The 15462-nt window shown below is 42.7% G+C and overlaps 1 protein-coding gene across 2 annotated transcripts in view; it reads right to left on the reverse strand.

Annotated features, from left to right (window-relative positions):
* PRKCH (protein kinase C eta) overlaps positions 1-13918 on the reverse strand; it is a 231207-nt gene extending 217289 nt beyond the window's left edge. Inside the window, exon 1 of one of the 2 annotated variants that reach the window (XM_006054431.4) lies at positions 12919-13918. In XM_006054431.4, the coding sequence (XP_006054493.1) occupies positions 12919-13281 (363 nt within the window). In that variant the 5' untranslated portion in view covers positions 13282-13918. Of the gene's footprint in view, positions 1-11205; positions 11266-12918 lie in introns of those variants that run through there. The other variant, XM_044924894.2, reaches the window with a different exon arrangement.
* Between the last annotated feature and the right edge of the window lie 1544 nt (positions 13919-15462).

Here is a 15462-nt window from a genome sequence, read left to right on the forward strand (position 1 = left end):
TGGGAGAGTAAAAGCAGCCAAAGTTACCATTTCTTGAGGGCCTATTTTGTGCTGAGCATGTTTTATGTATTAAATCTAATCTTTACACCAGTCTTCTGTGGTAGCTAACTTGAACACCATTTTCCAGGAGAGAGAATAGAGCTGAAGGGACAGGCTCACTGTGGCAGAGCTGGGATAATACACTGCACCTGCTAACACCAAGTCCATCCCCTTTCTCATACCTTCTGCCTGTTCCTCCACATGTCAAACCTGTCGCCACCTTTGGGCCTTCTCCTGAGCTGTTCCCTTTGCCCGGATGCTCTCTATAATCTTCACATGGCTGGATGCTTCTTGCCACTTGGGTCTCAGCCAAAATTTCACCCTATGAGTCCTCTGCCACTCTAGGTAAAGCAGTCACCTTGTCATACTCCATCACACCACCCTGTTTTAATTCTCTACTTAGCACCTAACCACCACGGGCTATTCTTGTAATTACCTCTTTGCCTGCTTATTGTCTGTCTCTCCATGAGAGGGTAAAAGCCCTGTGAGAGCCGAGATTCTGAATGTTGTGTTCTCTGCCCCAACTATAACACCTAGAACAGAGCAGGGTACCCAGCAGGCGCTCAATATAGATCGATGAATTACTGAATGGCTTTCCTACTGCCTCCTCCACACATTAGGATGGTGTCAGGAAAGAATCAAGTCCAGAGAGCTAGATTCAAGCTTCACCTCTAACTGGCTAGGGGGTTGCACTCTGGGCAATCTCCATTCAGCTCAATTTCTAGGATTATCAGGCTATTTTCCAAGGCGTCAGCAAGGTGAGCTGTAACTCAGGAACAGAAAATCTTATTGGGTTGGTGGCTCAGATGGTAAAGAATCTGCCTGCAATGCAGGAGACCTGGGTTTGATCCCTGAGTCAGGAAGATCCCCTGGAGAAGGAAATGGCTACCGACTCCAGTATCCTGGCCTGGAGAATTCCATGGACAGGGGAGCCTGGCAGACTACAGTCCACGGGGTTGCAAAGAATCAGACACAACTGAATGACTCTCACTTTCAAAATGGACCCAGGCCACAGGAGACCTGGAATCACAGGACAAGAGGAGTAGGCAAGCACCACTGATTCCATCGTTTTGTCTTGGACTAGCACAGTGGTTCACCATAAGGCCCAGTACAGCTCAAGAAGAGGGTAAATATTTTAAGTATACTGATAAATCCTATCTCTTTTTACAGGGGGTTATCTTAACAAAAGACATCAAGCCAAGGTCATTCAAAATGTCCCATTTTTTTTTTTTTAATTTTCCATCTATTGCAAACCTCAAAGAAACCCTTCAACAGTACAGACTTCTGAAAATACCTAAATAACACAACCAAATAGGTCCTAAAATGGGTCATCATCTAGTATATTTAACTGGGAGCCAGAAGTGAGAACATATTTTAAGTACATACCCTAGGAATTAGAAATTAATAACAACCTCATTTTTGATACCTTTTAACACCTGAAGCTGGTATCCGCAGTCAGGCTTCTGGGGACCATGAAACTGATGACACTGTTCCCAGCATGTTGTCAATATGCACATATGTGCATTTTTCTAGAAACAGGGTCCATAGCTTTTATCATCACTAAAACGGTCCAGGGTTCAAACACGGTTTCAGAAGCACTGCATCTACTAGAAACCCATTCTGAACTCTTCCGTACTGTGATAAATCAAGAGTAATATAGAATAAAGCACTTAAGAGATGCACAGCTCACAAATTAATAAATGCATTTTGTTTAGGAAATGCTGCTAATACAGCTTTTGTGCGCTCTTCCAAAAATAATTTCAGAGCCTAAAACAAATCAGTATCAGCAGAACAATCTCCAGAAGACATTTCAGAAGGGAGCAGAAATTGCATTGTCTAATGGAACAACGATCAGAGCCACATAACTCTGATACTTGAAGGGGCCACAGAGCACAGGTTGCCCAGCCCCTACCATCGCAGACAAGAACATTAAAGCCCAGGGTGAGGACAGAGGCACATCAAATGTAAGTGTACATCAAATGTAAGATGCAGAAATAGCGCCAAGTAAATGCAAGAGATATATATGACCTGCAAATAAAAATTCAGCTTTGCAGTTCTGGTTTAAGCACTTGGAGAAAAAGCACTACCTTGAGAACATGTCCACACTGGCCCCATATGACTTATTTCATTAAGGTAATTATGAGGGGCTCGTGTTGGCCTGGTCCTATCCTCTGGCAAATTTCTTAATTTTTTTTTTAACCATAGAGCAAACTAAACACTTTTGGTTACCTTTTAAGCATTTCTCCCCCTGTAAGGTCAAAGTTGTGTCAGGGTGAAACTTATGTAAAAATCAAAGGAACTTTCCAGAAGACAGCACATAATTAAAGCATTGTTGGTATAGTCGTTCTATTAAAATATCCTAGATGCTTTGACAATCACTGCTACAGAAATACACTAACATAATAATCTTGATAAATCTCTCTATTTAGGGCCATGATTCGCAACAAAAATTTCCCATCTCATAAAATTCTCCAGTATAGCACTTAAACACTACAATAGCCAATACCCTTGGGCCCATTCTGCCATCTAATTAAAATGTCTATCGTACAAGTGATTTATAGCACTTGTCATCACGTAGGGTGGATATATAGACTGGTGGCTACAGACACCTCAGGACAACAAAGCATTAATTACTATGCTAGTGAGAATGGCTTCTAGCAAAAGCTCAAAGGGTGGGATTCCCAGTCTCTCTCTGATGCAAGAAAACAGGGACATAATTTACCAGTCCCATAGAATGAGGAGCCCATTAGTGTAAATCAAGAGATACAATTGCACGGTTTAAAATGAGAACCCACTGTAATTCCTTAAGGTTGATTCTAAGCCAAGGAAATAAGACCAACATCACTACCAATGCTAAAAGTCATTTAGACATGAGCTAAATCCTCTCCAAGCCTGAGCAATTTAGATTTGGACCAATTTAATTCTTAGGAGTTACTAACTTTGATAAGACATAAGTCATTTTGACTGCTTAAAACCAAACCAATTACTCCAAAAGCAAAGAAATGATGTAATTGCCTAACATATGGAGGCAGCAGCTTGAGAGATGGAAGGGTCCCTAGAGAGACTCTAGTGCAATCCCCTCCTGCTAGAAACCAGGGAGCTGAGAGCCTATTACACAGAGGCTTGCCTGAGGTCACAGCTGACAGATGCCAAAGCCAAACCTTGACCCCAGCTCTCCTGACTCTCATAGCACAGTACTTAGATATTGCTGTAAGTTGTACAATGAAATACAAAGAGTTTCTTTTTTAATTGGGTAGTTAATACCAAACTAATTTGCAGTTAAAGTTAACTTCCCATATATTTACTAATAAGCCACCTTCCACTAAAATTTTAGGAAACATATTAATAGATAAATAAATATCTAAATAAGCAAATATCTAATTTAATATATTTAATAAATGACTACATATCTAAATAGATTTGAATAAGTATATCTTCATATCTATGTAAATGTTAGTGTATAAGTGTGTGTGTGATGTTAGTATATAAGTATGTGTCTGTTACATATCACATGAGCTAAGGAAACAGTAATGCTTTAGCTAGAGCTTCGGTTCCCACATTCTGAAAACAAATACTTGAGCTATTTGTTGTTCCCACATTCTGAAAACAAATACTTGAGCTAAAAACCTCCCAGGATCAAGCAGCTAATAGGGGACTGAGTCTTAGGGAGTGGTGAGGTCTGCAGCAAACCCCACAGAATGAAATGTCTTCAGTGAAGTGAAGTGAAGTCGCTCAGTCATGTCGGATTCTTTGCGACCCCATGGACTGTAGGCTACCAGGCTCCTCTGTCCATGGAATTTTCCAGGCAAGAATACCAGAGTGGGTTGCCATTTCTTCAGAGTCAATGTTAAAAACATCTCTGCCAAATGAATACATCTGCAGGGCATCCATGGGCCTAAGAGCTGTCAGGCTTTTTGTTACTGTTCCAAACAAGATGACCTTCCTGCTTCAACATCTATGATTCTTTTCTGATCTGCACAAAACTTGGGATGTTTGATGGTTCAAAAAAAGGTGTTACTGTTTTCTTTCTTGGGGAGTTAAATGTTCTTTCAGGTCATCTGTTCACAGACATTGAAATTTAGTTCCCTCCAAACTTTCAGAAGATGGAAAGCTTTCTAGGGATCAGGAGCATTTACCTTTCAAAAAGATCTGTGATGTCTCTCTGGGAAAACATTATCAAGTCAGAAGTTCCTTTTCTTCTTTTGAGGGATGGTTTTTCCAAACCGTTTAACTGAAGTAGACCTGTGGCCATGCTATCTATGCTGAAGCCTTAAAAATTAGCTGCTTTTCCTCCAGGAAAATGTTTCTGGTCTCCCCAAAGTAGGCACTCACCAGCATCATAGTCCTCACTTCTGTCATTTCCTAGTTGTTTTCCCCAGTCACCACTTTCCCAATCTCTGCCCCGGCCCCCCATGGAATTATGAGGTCTATGAAGAAAAAGGCCATGTCTGTCTTGCCCACTGGCCTCTCCAGGGCAGAGCACCATGCCGGGTACATAGGACATGCTTAATGGTGGAGGAAGGTTCATTCAGGGCTTGGCATTTCATAGAGAAACATGTAATAGTCTGTGAGTAGCTACCCCAGGGGCAGAGGGGATGAACCTCAGTCAACAGCCCACACTTTTAAACCCTGAACTCCTCTGATCAATACCATACCCTTCCACAAGAGCCCAATCAATTCATATATCTGTCCTTTCCGGAGAGAGGGGAAGGGGACAGTAGAGATCTTAGGATGCTGAGGGAACACTAAGGAGGAGGAGAGCCAACCTTAGACCTGGCACATCAGGGAAAGTTTCCTGGGTCAAGTGATAACTACAGGGAGACATGAAGCACAAGCAGGAATTAGCATGATGGCTCTTGAGGAACTGAAAGCTGATCATTGTGGCTGGGGCATGAAAGTGTGGGTTGGGGAGAGGTGAGCCATAAGGCTGAAGAGGAAATCAGAGCCCAGCTCATGGAGAATATTCTATACCATTTTAAAGAGTTGTGCTTTATCTAAGGGCAGTGGGGAACCACCGAAAGGTTTTAGGTAAAGGAATGATTATCAGCTTGGCAATTGAGAAAGATAATTGTGAATACAGCAGTGATGAAAGTGGAAAGAAAGTGATCAGGCACTGAGTTTCAGGCCTCATTTTCATCATATTCTAACAAAATGGGGCCAGCAGCCAACATAAATGGAGTACCAGACCTAGCCAACTGTTTTGCAAAAGAGAAGAAAGACTACAAAGAATCCAAGCCATCTCTCTGATTCTACATAAATGCTAGCTACCTTGTAAAAAACTACTGCACTTTCACTATCACAGTCATCATTCTAACTCTTGCTAGATACCAAACTGTACTAAGAATTACATACGATACAATGATTCACTCTGCCCACCAACCTCATTAGCTCTCCACTGTTGAAGTACAACCAAATTTAACATGTCGGGCTCACAAACTACCAGTTAACAGGTTTGCTAATCAGCCTTTTAAAATGAACAAAAGCCAGTCATTTTACAAATGCAATTTTCAATTTATTACCCTATTCAAAGGATAAAAATCTGATCCAGTCTTTAAAGCACAAGGTGATGTGCAATTAATTAATTTTTTAAATGGAACACTGATCATTGGAATAACTGGTCACTCCTCAATTACTTCTATTTCTTTCCTTTTTAAAAGATGAATGTTTAAGTAAAAATCTTTCCAAAGTGCTTACATTCTACTTGCTCCAAAAACACATTCTGACAAATATTTAGTATCTACTATACACCTGACACTGCCCAAGATGCTGGACTTAGAACAATGAATAAGAGAGACGGGGGTCCCTGATCTCAAGGTACTTATAGCCCAAAAGAGAACGGTATAATAAAACAGATTAACAATGATCTGAGAGTGTCGGAGAAGGCAATGGCACCCCACTCCAGTACTCTTGCCTGGAAAATCCCATGGGCGGAGGCGCCTGGTAGGCTGCAGTCCATGGGGTCGCTAAGAGTAGGATACGTCTGAGCGACTTCACTTTCACTTTTCACTTTCATGCATTGGAGAAGGAAATGGCAACCCACTCCAGTGTTCTTGCCTAGAGAATCCCAGGGACGGGAGAGCCTGGTGGGCTGCCATCTATGGGGTTGCACAGAGTCGGACACGACTGAAGTGACTTAGCTTAGCAGAGAGTATTGAGTGCATTGAAGAGTAATAGATAATGTGGTCTGGAAAATGCCTGAAACATTTGAACCATAACTTGACCAAGATGAGAAACAGACAGCCCCACTGCAGCAAAATTCTTATCATGAAACTGAAGACACAATATAAATAATACAATTCACATATACTGGGATAAACCTCCCGATACACGCTAAAATGTTTTCCTCCTAAACACTCCACCCCAATCGACACCAAAGAAAAACAACCATGAGAATGAAAAACTACAAAATACAAAAGAGAATGAACCAACAGATAACGAATCTAGAAGATTCAATCCGATGCTCTAAATCCATGTACCTGGATCCACGAATAAAGGGCAAAGATAATCAGTGATTGCCCAGTGGTAACCTGGCTGCTTCCTCTGACAAGACTACCAGACAGGTACCCTGAGTGAGAAGTTGAGAGAACGCAGCCCTCCCAGTGCTGGAGGGAACAGAATGTCTTCAGGAGGGCTGAACCAGGAAAACAGCTTGGGATCCTGCCAAGCAGGTCCTTCCTTCCTGAGGGGATGCCAAGGTCTTTCCATGACGCAGCCTCCAGCTCCTCTTGCCTCCTCCCATGTCCCCATGTTCTGCAATAAGTATATTAGGTACTGGTCTCCATGTGGAAAGTTAGCGAATAATGAGCAAACAAGTGAAAGAAGGAAATAAGGTTTTAATTTGGACAAATTTTCAGGTATCACAAGTCCAAGAAATTATACAAAATAAACCAGTTCAAGAAGGAACATAAAAAAAGCTGACAGTGATAATTTAGAAAATGAGACTGTCCTAAAGTCAGAAACTATATTGAATGACTTTGTTTTGTTTTGTTTTTTAATGCTCCTACTCTGATTTTTTTTTTTTTTTTTTTTTTTTTTGCACTAAAGAGACAATGTAGTTTTCAAGAGTCAGCCTTGGCTCAAATCTAATTCAGGCATTTTACTTACTTAACGTCTTCTTTGGAAAAATAAGGATAATAAATCCTCGTTGTTTTTTCCCTACAGCTTTATTGGGTATACTTGTCAACATGCACAGACTTAACAGCGAACTATCTGAAGCGCTTAGACCTAAGTATATAACTGGGAAACCATCACCACAATCAAAATAATGAATATGTTCTTTTCCCTCAAAAGTTTCCTTATGCCTTCTTTGTAATCCATCCCTCCATCACTTTCATTCCTCTGGTCCCAGGCAACCACTGCTCTGCTTCCTATCACTGCAAATTACACTTTTCTATAATTTTACATAAATGAAAACATCCACTATATATTCTCTTTGTCTGGCTTCTTTCAGTACATAAAGTACATATTTTGAGATTCATTCATTTTGTTGCATGTATCAATAAGTTCATTACTTTTTATTATTGGGTAGTATTCCATTGTATAGATACATAATTTGCTTAAATATTCACCTGTTGACTGACATTTTCCAGTTTGGGGGCTATATAACAAATAAAGCAGCTAAAAATATTTATGTATACATGGTTTCATTTAAGAGTAGCTAGGTCCCATAGTAAGTACATTTCTAACACTAAGAAAGTATCAAAAGTGTTTTCCAACATGATTATCGTTTTATATTCCTCACAGTAGTATATGACAGTTCCAGTTACTCCACTTGCTCACTCACAAGGTATGATCAGTCTCTTTAATTTTAGACTTTCCCATGGGTTTGGGTCTTAATTTACTTCTCCTTAACTAATCTTTTACTGTGCTATTTTCCATTAAGGGTGCCTATTCAAATCTTTGTCCCATTTTTAATTTGAATACATTTCTCATTGCGTCCCATTTTTAAACTGAGTATTTTTCTCATTGTCATTTTATATATTCCTGTTAAAAGTCCCCTGTCTGATGTACATGTTACAAATAATTTCTCCCAGTGGATTGTGTCTTCTTCTTAAGAATCTTCTGAAAAGCAACAGTTAATTTAAATAGTCTGATTTGATTTCTTTATAGTACTTGCTTTTGTGGTCCTATCTGAAAAATACTTGCGGTGACCAAGGTCACTAAGATTTTCGTCTATGTTTTCTCATAAAAATTTTACAGCTAAAATCCTCCTTTTAGGTCTATGATCCATTTTCAGTTAATTTTTGTGTATAATGTAAGATTAAAGTCAATGCACAAGTTTCTGCATATAGCTATTCAATTGTTCAAGTAGCACTTGTTAAGAAAATTATCATTTCCACAATGGAACTGCCTTGACATCTTTGTCAAAAGAAAGTCAACTGATCATATATGTATGAATCTATTTCTAGACTCTCTTCTACTCCACTGATCTGACTCTCTTTAATACCACATTACCTTGATTACAGTAGTGTTGTAGTAAGTCTTGAAATCAGATACTTTAAGTCCTCCAACTCATCCTTTTTCAAAATTATTCTTAGACAAGTCTGGGTCCTTCACATGTTCATATACATTTTAGAATCAGTTTGTTAATTTTTACAACAAAGCCTGATGATATTTTGACTAGAAATACATTAAATCTATTGAACAATTTGGGAAAATTTGAGGTCTTAAGAAGATTGAATCTTCCCATTTATGAACACAGTATTTCTCTCCATTTATTTAGATCTTTAACTTATTTCAGCAAAGGTTTCTCATTTTCAGTGACCAAGTCTTGCATGTTTTATTAGATTTATCCAATTTCATATTTTGATGCTCTTTTATATGGTATTTTTCTATTTCAGCTTTCAGTTGTTCACTGAGAGTTTGAAGAAACAAGTAACTTGTAGATTGGTTTGGATCCTGCAACCTAGCTAAACATAGCCTGTTGGTTCTAGTAACCCTTGTGTAGGTGTCTTAGATTTTTCTATAGACACTTTAACTTCTTCCTTTGCATGTATTTTATTAATTGCCTGTTGCACTGACTGCGACCTCCACTACACTGTTGAACACAAGTGGTAAGGGTAGCTATCCTTGCCACTCTTGATCTTAGGGGAATATCATTCAGTTTTTCACCATCAACATGTTACTTGTAGGTTTTTCATAGCTGTCCTTCATCTGGTTGAAAAGTACCCTTCTATTACTAGTTTGTTGAGAGTTTTTATCATGAATGGATCTTGAATTTTGTCAAATTCTTTATCTATTGACCTGATCATATGAATCTTTTTTTCTGGTATTAAACTATTCTGTTAATTTGAAGAGTTGCACTGATTGATTTTAAATGCTTAGTCAACCATGAACCTTGCAGTCCTGGTTATAACCCCATTTGATCATTTGCTATATTGCTGGGTGTGATTTCCTAAAATTTAAGATTTTTTAATATCTACACTCAGAAGGGACATTGGTCTTTAGTTCTATTTATTTGCAAAGCATCCATCAAGTTTTAGTATAAAGGTAATGTTCGCCTCATGAAATGTGCCAGGATGTGTTTCCTTTTCTTCTGTTTTCTGGAACAGTCTGTGTAATTGCCAATGTTTCTTCCTTAAATGTATGATAGAACTCACCAGTTAAGCCACCTGGGACCTCAAGTTTGTACTGTGGAAGTTTTTTTAACTACAAATTCAATTGCCTTAATGGACATAAGGCTAGTTGTTTGAATGAGTTTTGGTCATCTGTATCTTTCAAGGAATTTATTCATCTCATCTAATTGCAGAATTTACTGGCATAAAGTTATTCATAATATTCTCTCTTTTTTTTTTTTAACGTCCATAGGATCTATAGTGATGTTTTCTCATTTTCTAACATTGGTAATTTGTGTCATCTTTTTTCTTGATCATTCTGTCTTGAGATTTATCAATTTTATTGTGTGTGTGTGTGTGTTTTTTCCAGAGAACCAATGTTTTTGTTTCACTGATTTTTCTCTACTGTTTCTGCTTTCTACTTCACTGATTTCTGCTATCTTTACATTTCCTTCTTTCTGCTTACCTAGGATTTGACTGGTTCGTTCTTTCCTAGTTTCAGGCAGAAACTCAGGTCTTTGAAATCTTTTCTAATTGAAGAATTTAACACTGAATTTCCATTTAAGAACTTCTTTAGCTGTCATATTATATCTCACTACCTCCTTGGATATAATGCAAATTAAATGAAATAAATGTAGTTAGGAAAGAAATGGTTGATTGCCTAATCCACGGCAGGCACTGTGCCTGGTACTAGGAATGTGTGCATGTGTTCTAAGTCACTTCAGTCGTGTGCGACCCTAGGGACTGTAGCCCATGAGGCTCCCCTGTCCGGCGGGATTCTCCAGGCAAGAATACTGGAATGGGTTGCCTCCTCGGTACTAGGAATATAACTGCATAAAATAGATCCCTTTCTCTCATCAAGCTTAGAAGGTAATAACAATGAAACTGGTACAAAATCAATGTCAAAGACTATCTTCTTAATACTTAGAAACTATGTTAAGCAAAAAAGCGTAACAACTTTGTTTTATTCTAATAATAACGGTATCCTCTGTTTTTGTCTCTTCTCCTGATCTAGGAAGAATTAAACTACTAGTTTATTTTGTTTAGCAACCTGTAATTTCAGTTGCAAAAAATAAATTTATCGTGGAGTAAATTATTCCATTTATAGCTTTCTGAATAAACTATGCATTTCAATTTAATATGCTAAGGACAAATAAATAATTCTGTAGTTCTAAATTTCAAAACCACTTTAGACCTATAGAGGATCATTTAAAAAACAAGCATTCCATATATTTCCAAATATTTTAACAAAATTACTTTAACAAAACATTTTTTAAAAAGGAAACTCACTGCCTATTTTATCTACCCTATCGTCACAGTTTCAAAATACCAAGAATTTAAAAAACTCTGCCTCCTCACTGAATGAGTATCTGACAAATCACCAATGTCAAGGTCATTTAAATGCTGATATAGCCTACCAAACACTCGTATTTTTCAGACCACTGCTACCGGGTTACATTAAACACCTAAATATAATTAATTCAGACAAGATATGTAAATTTAATTTACATTTAAATCTACAGCCAGTGGGAAAATAGGCAGATCTAAATAGGCACCCCACTTTTTCAAGTAACCTGAATCTTCCTATACTTATGCTTCTTCCAGCCCTTACCTTGTGGTCTTCATTTAGGCTACAGGTTCTCAAACTTGACTGCATATTGGGATCACCTGGAGAGCCGAAAAATACTGATGCTGGTGTCCACAGCCAGAGTCTCATCTAGAGTCTTTAAAAGTAGGGATTTTTAAAAGTCCCTCAGGTGATTCAAATGTGCGGATTATGGGTAAAGAAAACCAGTCTAGGATCTCTCTTGGAAAACATGCTTCTAATGGCCATTGGTCAGTCTGCACCATTATATTTCAGAACCCGGTTCTTTAGAGCTTTGCCCAATCTAACTCCTAACCGGGTACTAATTTAATAATTCCATTCAGATTCCTAGACTGATCTCTACTTCCTATTCAGAAATTCACAAAATAAAATGTCAATCTCTATTTTGGCCGTTCCTCTCCAGTCCACTTCTAAATTTCACAAAGTAAATTTAGTTGAAGGGAAATTAACTCAATATAATTTGATGTTACAGTTAAACAGTCGTTATGGTTTTTTCTCCTATTTAAGAGACTACTCCACAAGCTAGCTGTAATTTTACAAAATATATGATAAAAGTATCAATTCCTCAAAGTGTAAAAGAAATATCTAAATGAGTCTTTCTTATTATCCATCTGATTCCCCCACTTGTTAATTTCAAACAGGGTTTTCAAAACTGATTCACATTCTGGCCTCAAAACTGACATCCTCCAGAATTTAAATCATTAAACTCCTGAGAGTCTTCAAAGGACTTATTTGGCCAAACCAGACCACTTCATTCTAATTATCATTTCATCACATACATGTGGGAAGGATAACGCCGGCATCACAAAGGCAGTATGAAGATTAGGAAGCAAAAGCATTTTAGCACTGTGTAGAGTGCTCTAGACATTTTAATTTATTTGCAGCAGACATTTTGCCTCATGGGAACTATGTGAAAAGCACAGGCAAGTAGGACGTTGCGGGCAACTACTTGTCAATACACAGAAATACAAGCAGGTGAGGTGAGAAACCAAGGGTGGTTCACAAACTGCTGAGGAGCCCTGGAAACTCTCAAGACCAGTAACAGCAGAAACACTAACGGTAGGAATCAGACCTCTTGGGCTGAAACTGAACTGAAGTTGCCTGCAAACACATGTAAATCTCATCTCCTTGAAAAACTGCTTAACAAAACTTTGCCAACTGCAGACCCAGGCACTCCGATCCCTGCCAGTGTGGGTTATTTACCTCTGGGATGTAATGGATGTGCATGCTGAAACACGTGTGCACGTCTGAGCGGCTGAACCAACACGTATCCATAAACATTATGAATAATACCTGCGAGAATGCATGCCTTTCGCTTAAGAAACGCTTAAAGAGCTTTATCCAAAGCAAGTCACTTTCCTAACACACCTTCCTTGCCTTTCCTATATTACCCGCGTGCATCGAGTTGGGGCGCCTTACTCAAAGTCTGGGAGGAGGAGGTGATCGCCCCTTCCCCCGACTTCCCGTTAGCCCAAGCTGCCATCCCCAAGAGGAACCATATCCAGGATGGCTTCTTAGAGGAACAGCTATGCCCTCGCACACCCACCACGGTCACATCACCAGTGCCACGGGCCACCTGGACGTGGTCCAGAAGTGGAGGGAATTCCCTGAGCCGCGGAGCCTGGGAAGATGGGAAAGCGGGTCCCAGGCAAGTTCTGTAAAAATGAAGGAAGAGAAAGGTGCGGAGTGGACACCAAGGGGAGGGCTCCAGGTACTCACCCAGCCCTCGAAGGTGTCCGAGGCGCCGGCCGTGCGCAGTAGCTCCTGGAATTGCAGGGTGCAGTTGGCCACAAAGTGGTCGTAGCCCAGGGGCGTCTCGTGGAAGACGGCCAGCTCCAGGTGGCCACCGTCGGTGACGTTGGCGCAGAACTCCTCATTGTACGTGGGCTTGTTAGTCTTCTGTTTGGTGCTAGTCTGGCCCACGCGGACCTGGTCCACGCTCACCGTCAGGTAGGGGTCCAGCAGCTGATAGCCCTTCTTGAAGAGCGAGTGGCGCAGGGACCAGCGGGTGGGCTGCAGCCCCACGGCCTCGCCAATGCGGACCCTCAAGTAGCCATTGAACTTCATGGTGCCGGACGACATGCCGACGCCGCTGTCCCGCCCCGGGGACCGCGCGGTCTCGCAGCCGGAGAGAGGGGAGCCCTCGCTCAGGCCAGCCCTCGCGGCGGCCGCAGGAGTGGAGGCAGCTCCTGGGAAAAGCAGCACCCAAGCTCCCCTCGACCGGCCATTCTGCCTCCTCTGCCGGACCTTTCCTCCCCTCCTTCCCTCCCTCCCTCCCTCGCGAGGTGGAAAGGAGGGGAGCCGGGCGCCGAGCCCTCAGCGGGCCGGGGTCGCCCGACCGTCCCTCTGGAGCGCGCGGCGCCTCCCGGGGGCTCGCACGGTACTCGCCCCTTCTTCAGGGCCAGGAAGCGCCTCTCCCGGGAGAGCCGGAGCGACCCGTCCGGTTAGCTCGAGCCTCCAGCGTCTCCTGCCCCCGCCTCCGCCCTCTCCGGCTCCGGCTCCTGCCCCCGCCTCCGCGGGCTCACGCTCTCCCCCACTCGGCGAGCTTCAAACCAGGAAGCAGCTGCCGCCGCATCCCCGGTAGGAGCCTCGAGCCGCTCGGCTCCAAGTTCACAGACACCCTGCAAGGGGCTCGCGCGCCGTGCGAAGCCCGGGGGCGTGGCGCGCAGCCGGAGCCCGGCCCGGTGTTCCGGCAGTGGCGGGGCGCACGCAGCCCGGAGAGCCCCGCGCGGGTCGATTCGCACCGCTCCGTGCGCACTCGCTGCAGCAGGGTCTGGCCGGGCGCTCGGGGCTGGAGGTTACCCCAGGTGCAGGCCAAAAAGGGAAGGGCTTGTGGCCCAGCCCCAGCAAACACCTGAGGCGTGGGAGACAGAGCCAGCGAGAGCTGGAAGGCGGGTAGGAGAAGGAACAGGGAACCCGCGTGGCTGGGAGACGCCCGCGACCACCCTCTCACCCTAGGAGGTGGTCTGGCAACCCAGCCTGACCATCTGGGAGAGGCCCTGGCCGGAGGCGGGTGCATGGCGGGGAGGTTCCTTTTCCTAATCTTTACAGGGATGGCTCATCCCGAGTTCCGCTCAGGCCCATCCTGTTGTGCGCCTTTCTTGCGGAGAGTAATTACACGGTTGTTGTGTGTGTGTGAGTGTGTGTGTGTGTGTGTGTGTGTGTGTGTGTGTTAATAGGGCAGTAGTAATGATGTCGGCCTCCTTCCTCGGAGAGGTGTGTCTTGTTGCATAAAGAGCAGGAAAGGTAGGTTCTGAAGACAGACGTGGCCGAGACTACTAAATCTCTTCCTCTGCGGGACGGTTCCTGGTTCGCCCAGCCCTACAGGACAAGGGCAGAAGATGTTCACTCACACAAACACACACGCACACACAGACACAGTCCCCAGTACACGTGCGCCGAAGAAATCGCCTCTTCTAGGAACACTCTAGGCTGTTGCTCTGTTTGTGAGTCAGAGGGGGCCGCCTCCAGTTGCTTCTCCACTCCATGGCTCCTGCAGTTTTTGTCCCCTGGGAGCTCCTCACTCCCTGAGGGCCACCTCAACCAATTTGCCTCCCATAAAGCCTAGGCCACTGTTAAGATCCCTAATTACATTCTCTTTGGCCACTCTGAGTCTCCTGGGAGCAGGTCAGCCTTTCTATTCCCTTCTTCCCACTACCCTATTTGGGGCTCTCAACCTAGGTTCTCAGCATTTCACTTAGGCACACTGTGGAATGAAAAGAGAAAAGAACAATGGTCGGTGGGGAAAGGCTGGTCTTAAAAACAGCATTTCCTTAGAAGAACGGGGCAGGGATGTAGCATGTTGCCCAGATGACACCTTAGCTTTAGACAGAGCCATAAAGCAAGCTCTCCAACATCCAGGGAGCTCCTGTATGGCCCCAGTGGAAAAGGTCAAGGGGATCATTTGGGTCAACTTTGTCAACCTCTCCTCCAAAGAGTAGGACTCTAGTTTTAAGAACCACTGAAGGATTTGCTGCTATTGGATCTCAGCACTAAGAGAAGACAGTCCCAAATGCTGGGCAGCTACACAGCTGCCCTGGGGTTAGGTGGTGAGGCCACCAAATACTCCATTTTTGCCCTATCAGTCAGTGCCAGGCGTAAGTGGGCAGTGGTGGCAGAGCAGTGAGCAGGACAGCCATGGTGCCTGCCCTCCCGGGGCTTAACAGTCCCACAAGAGAGGAAAAGCAATAAATAGAGGGTGAGGTGGAGGAACAGACCAAGGTATCTTGGGATAATGTAACTGGAGTGGTGAGGGGAGGCTAA

This window comes from Bubalus bubalis, chromosome 11, assembly GCF_019923935.1.
Source record: "Bubalus bubalis isolate 160015118507 breed Murrah chromosome 11, NDDB_SH_1, whole genome shotgun sequence".
NCBI classification, from domain to species: Eukaryota; Metazoa; Chordata; class Mammalia; order Artiodactyla; family Bovidae; genus Bubalus; species Bubalus bubalis.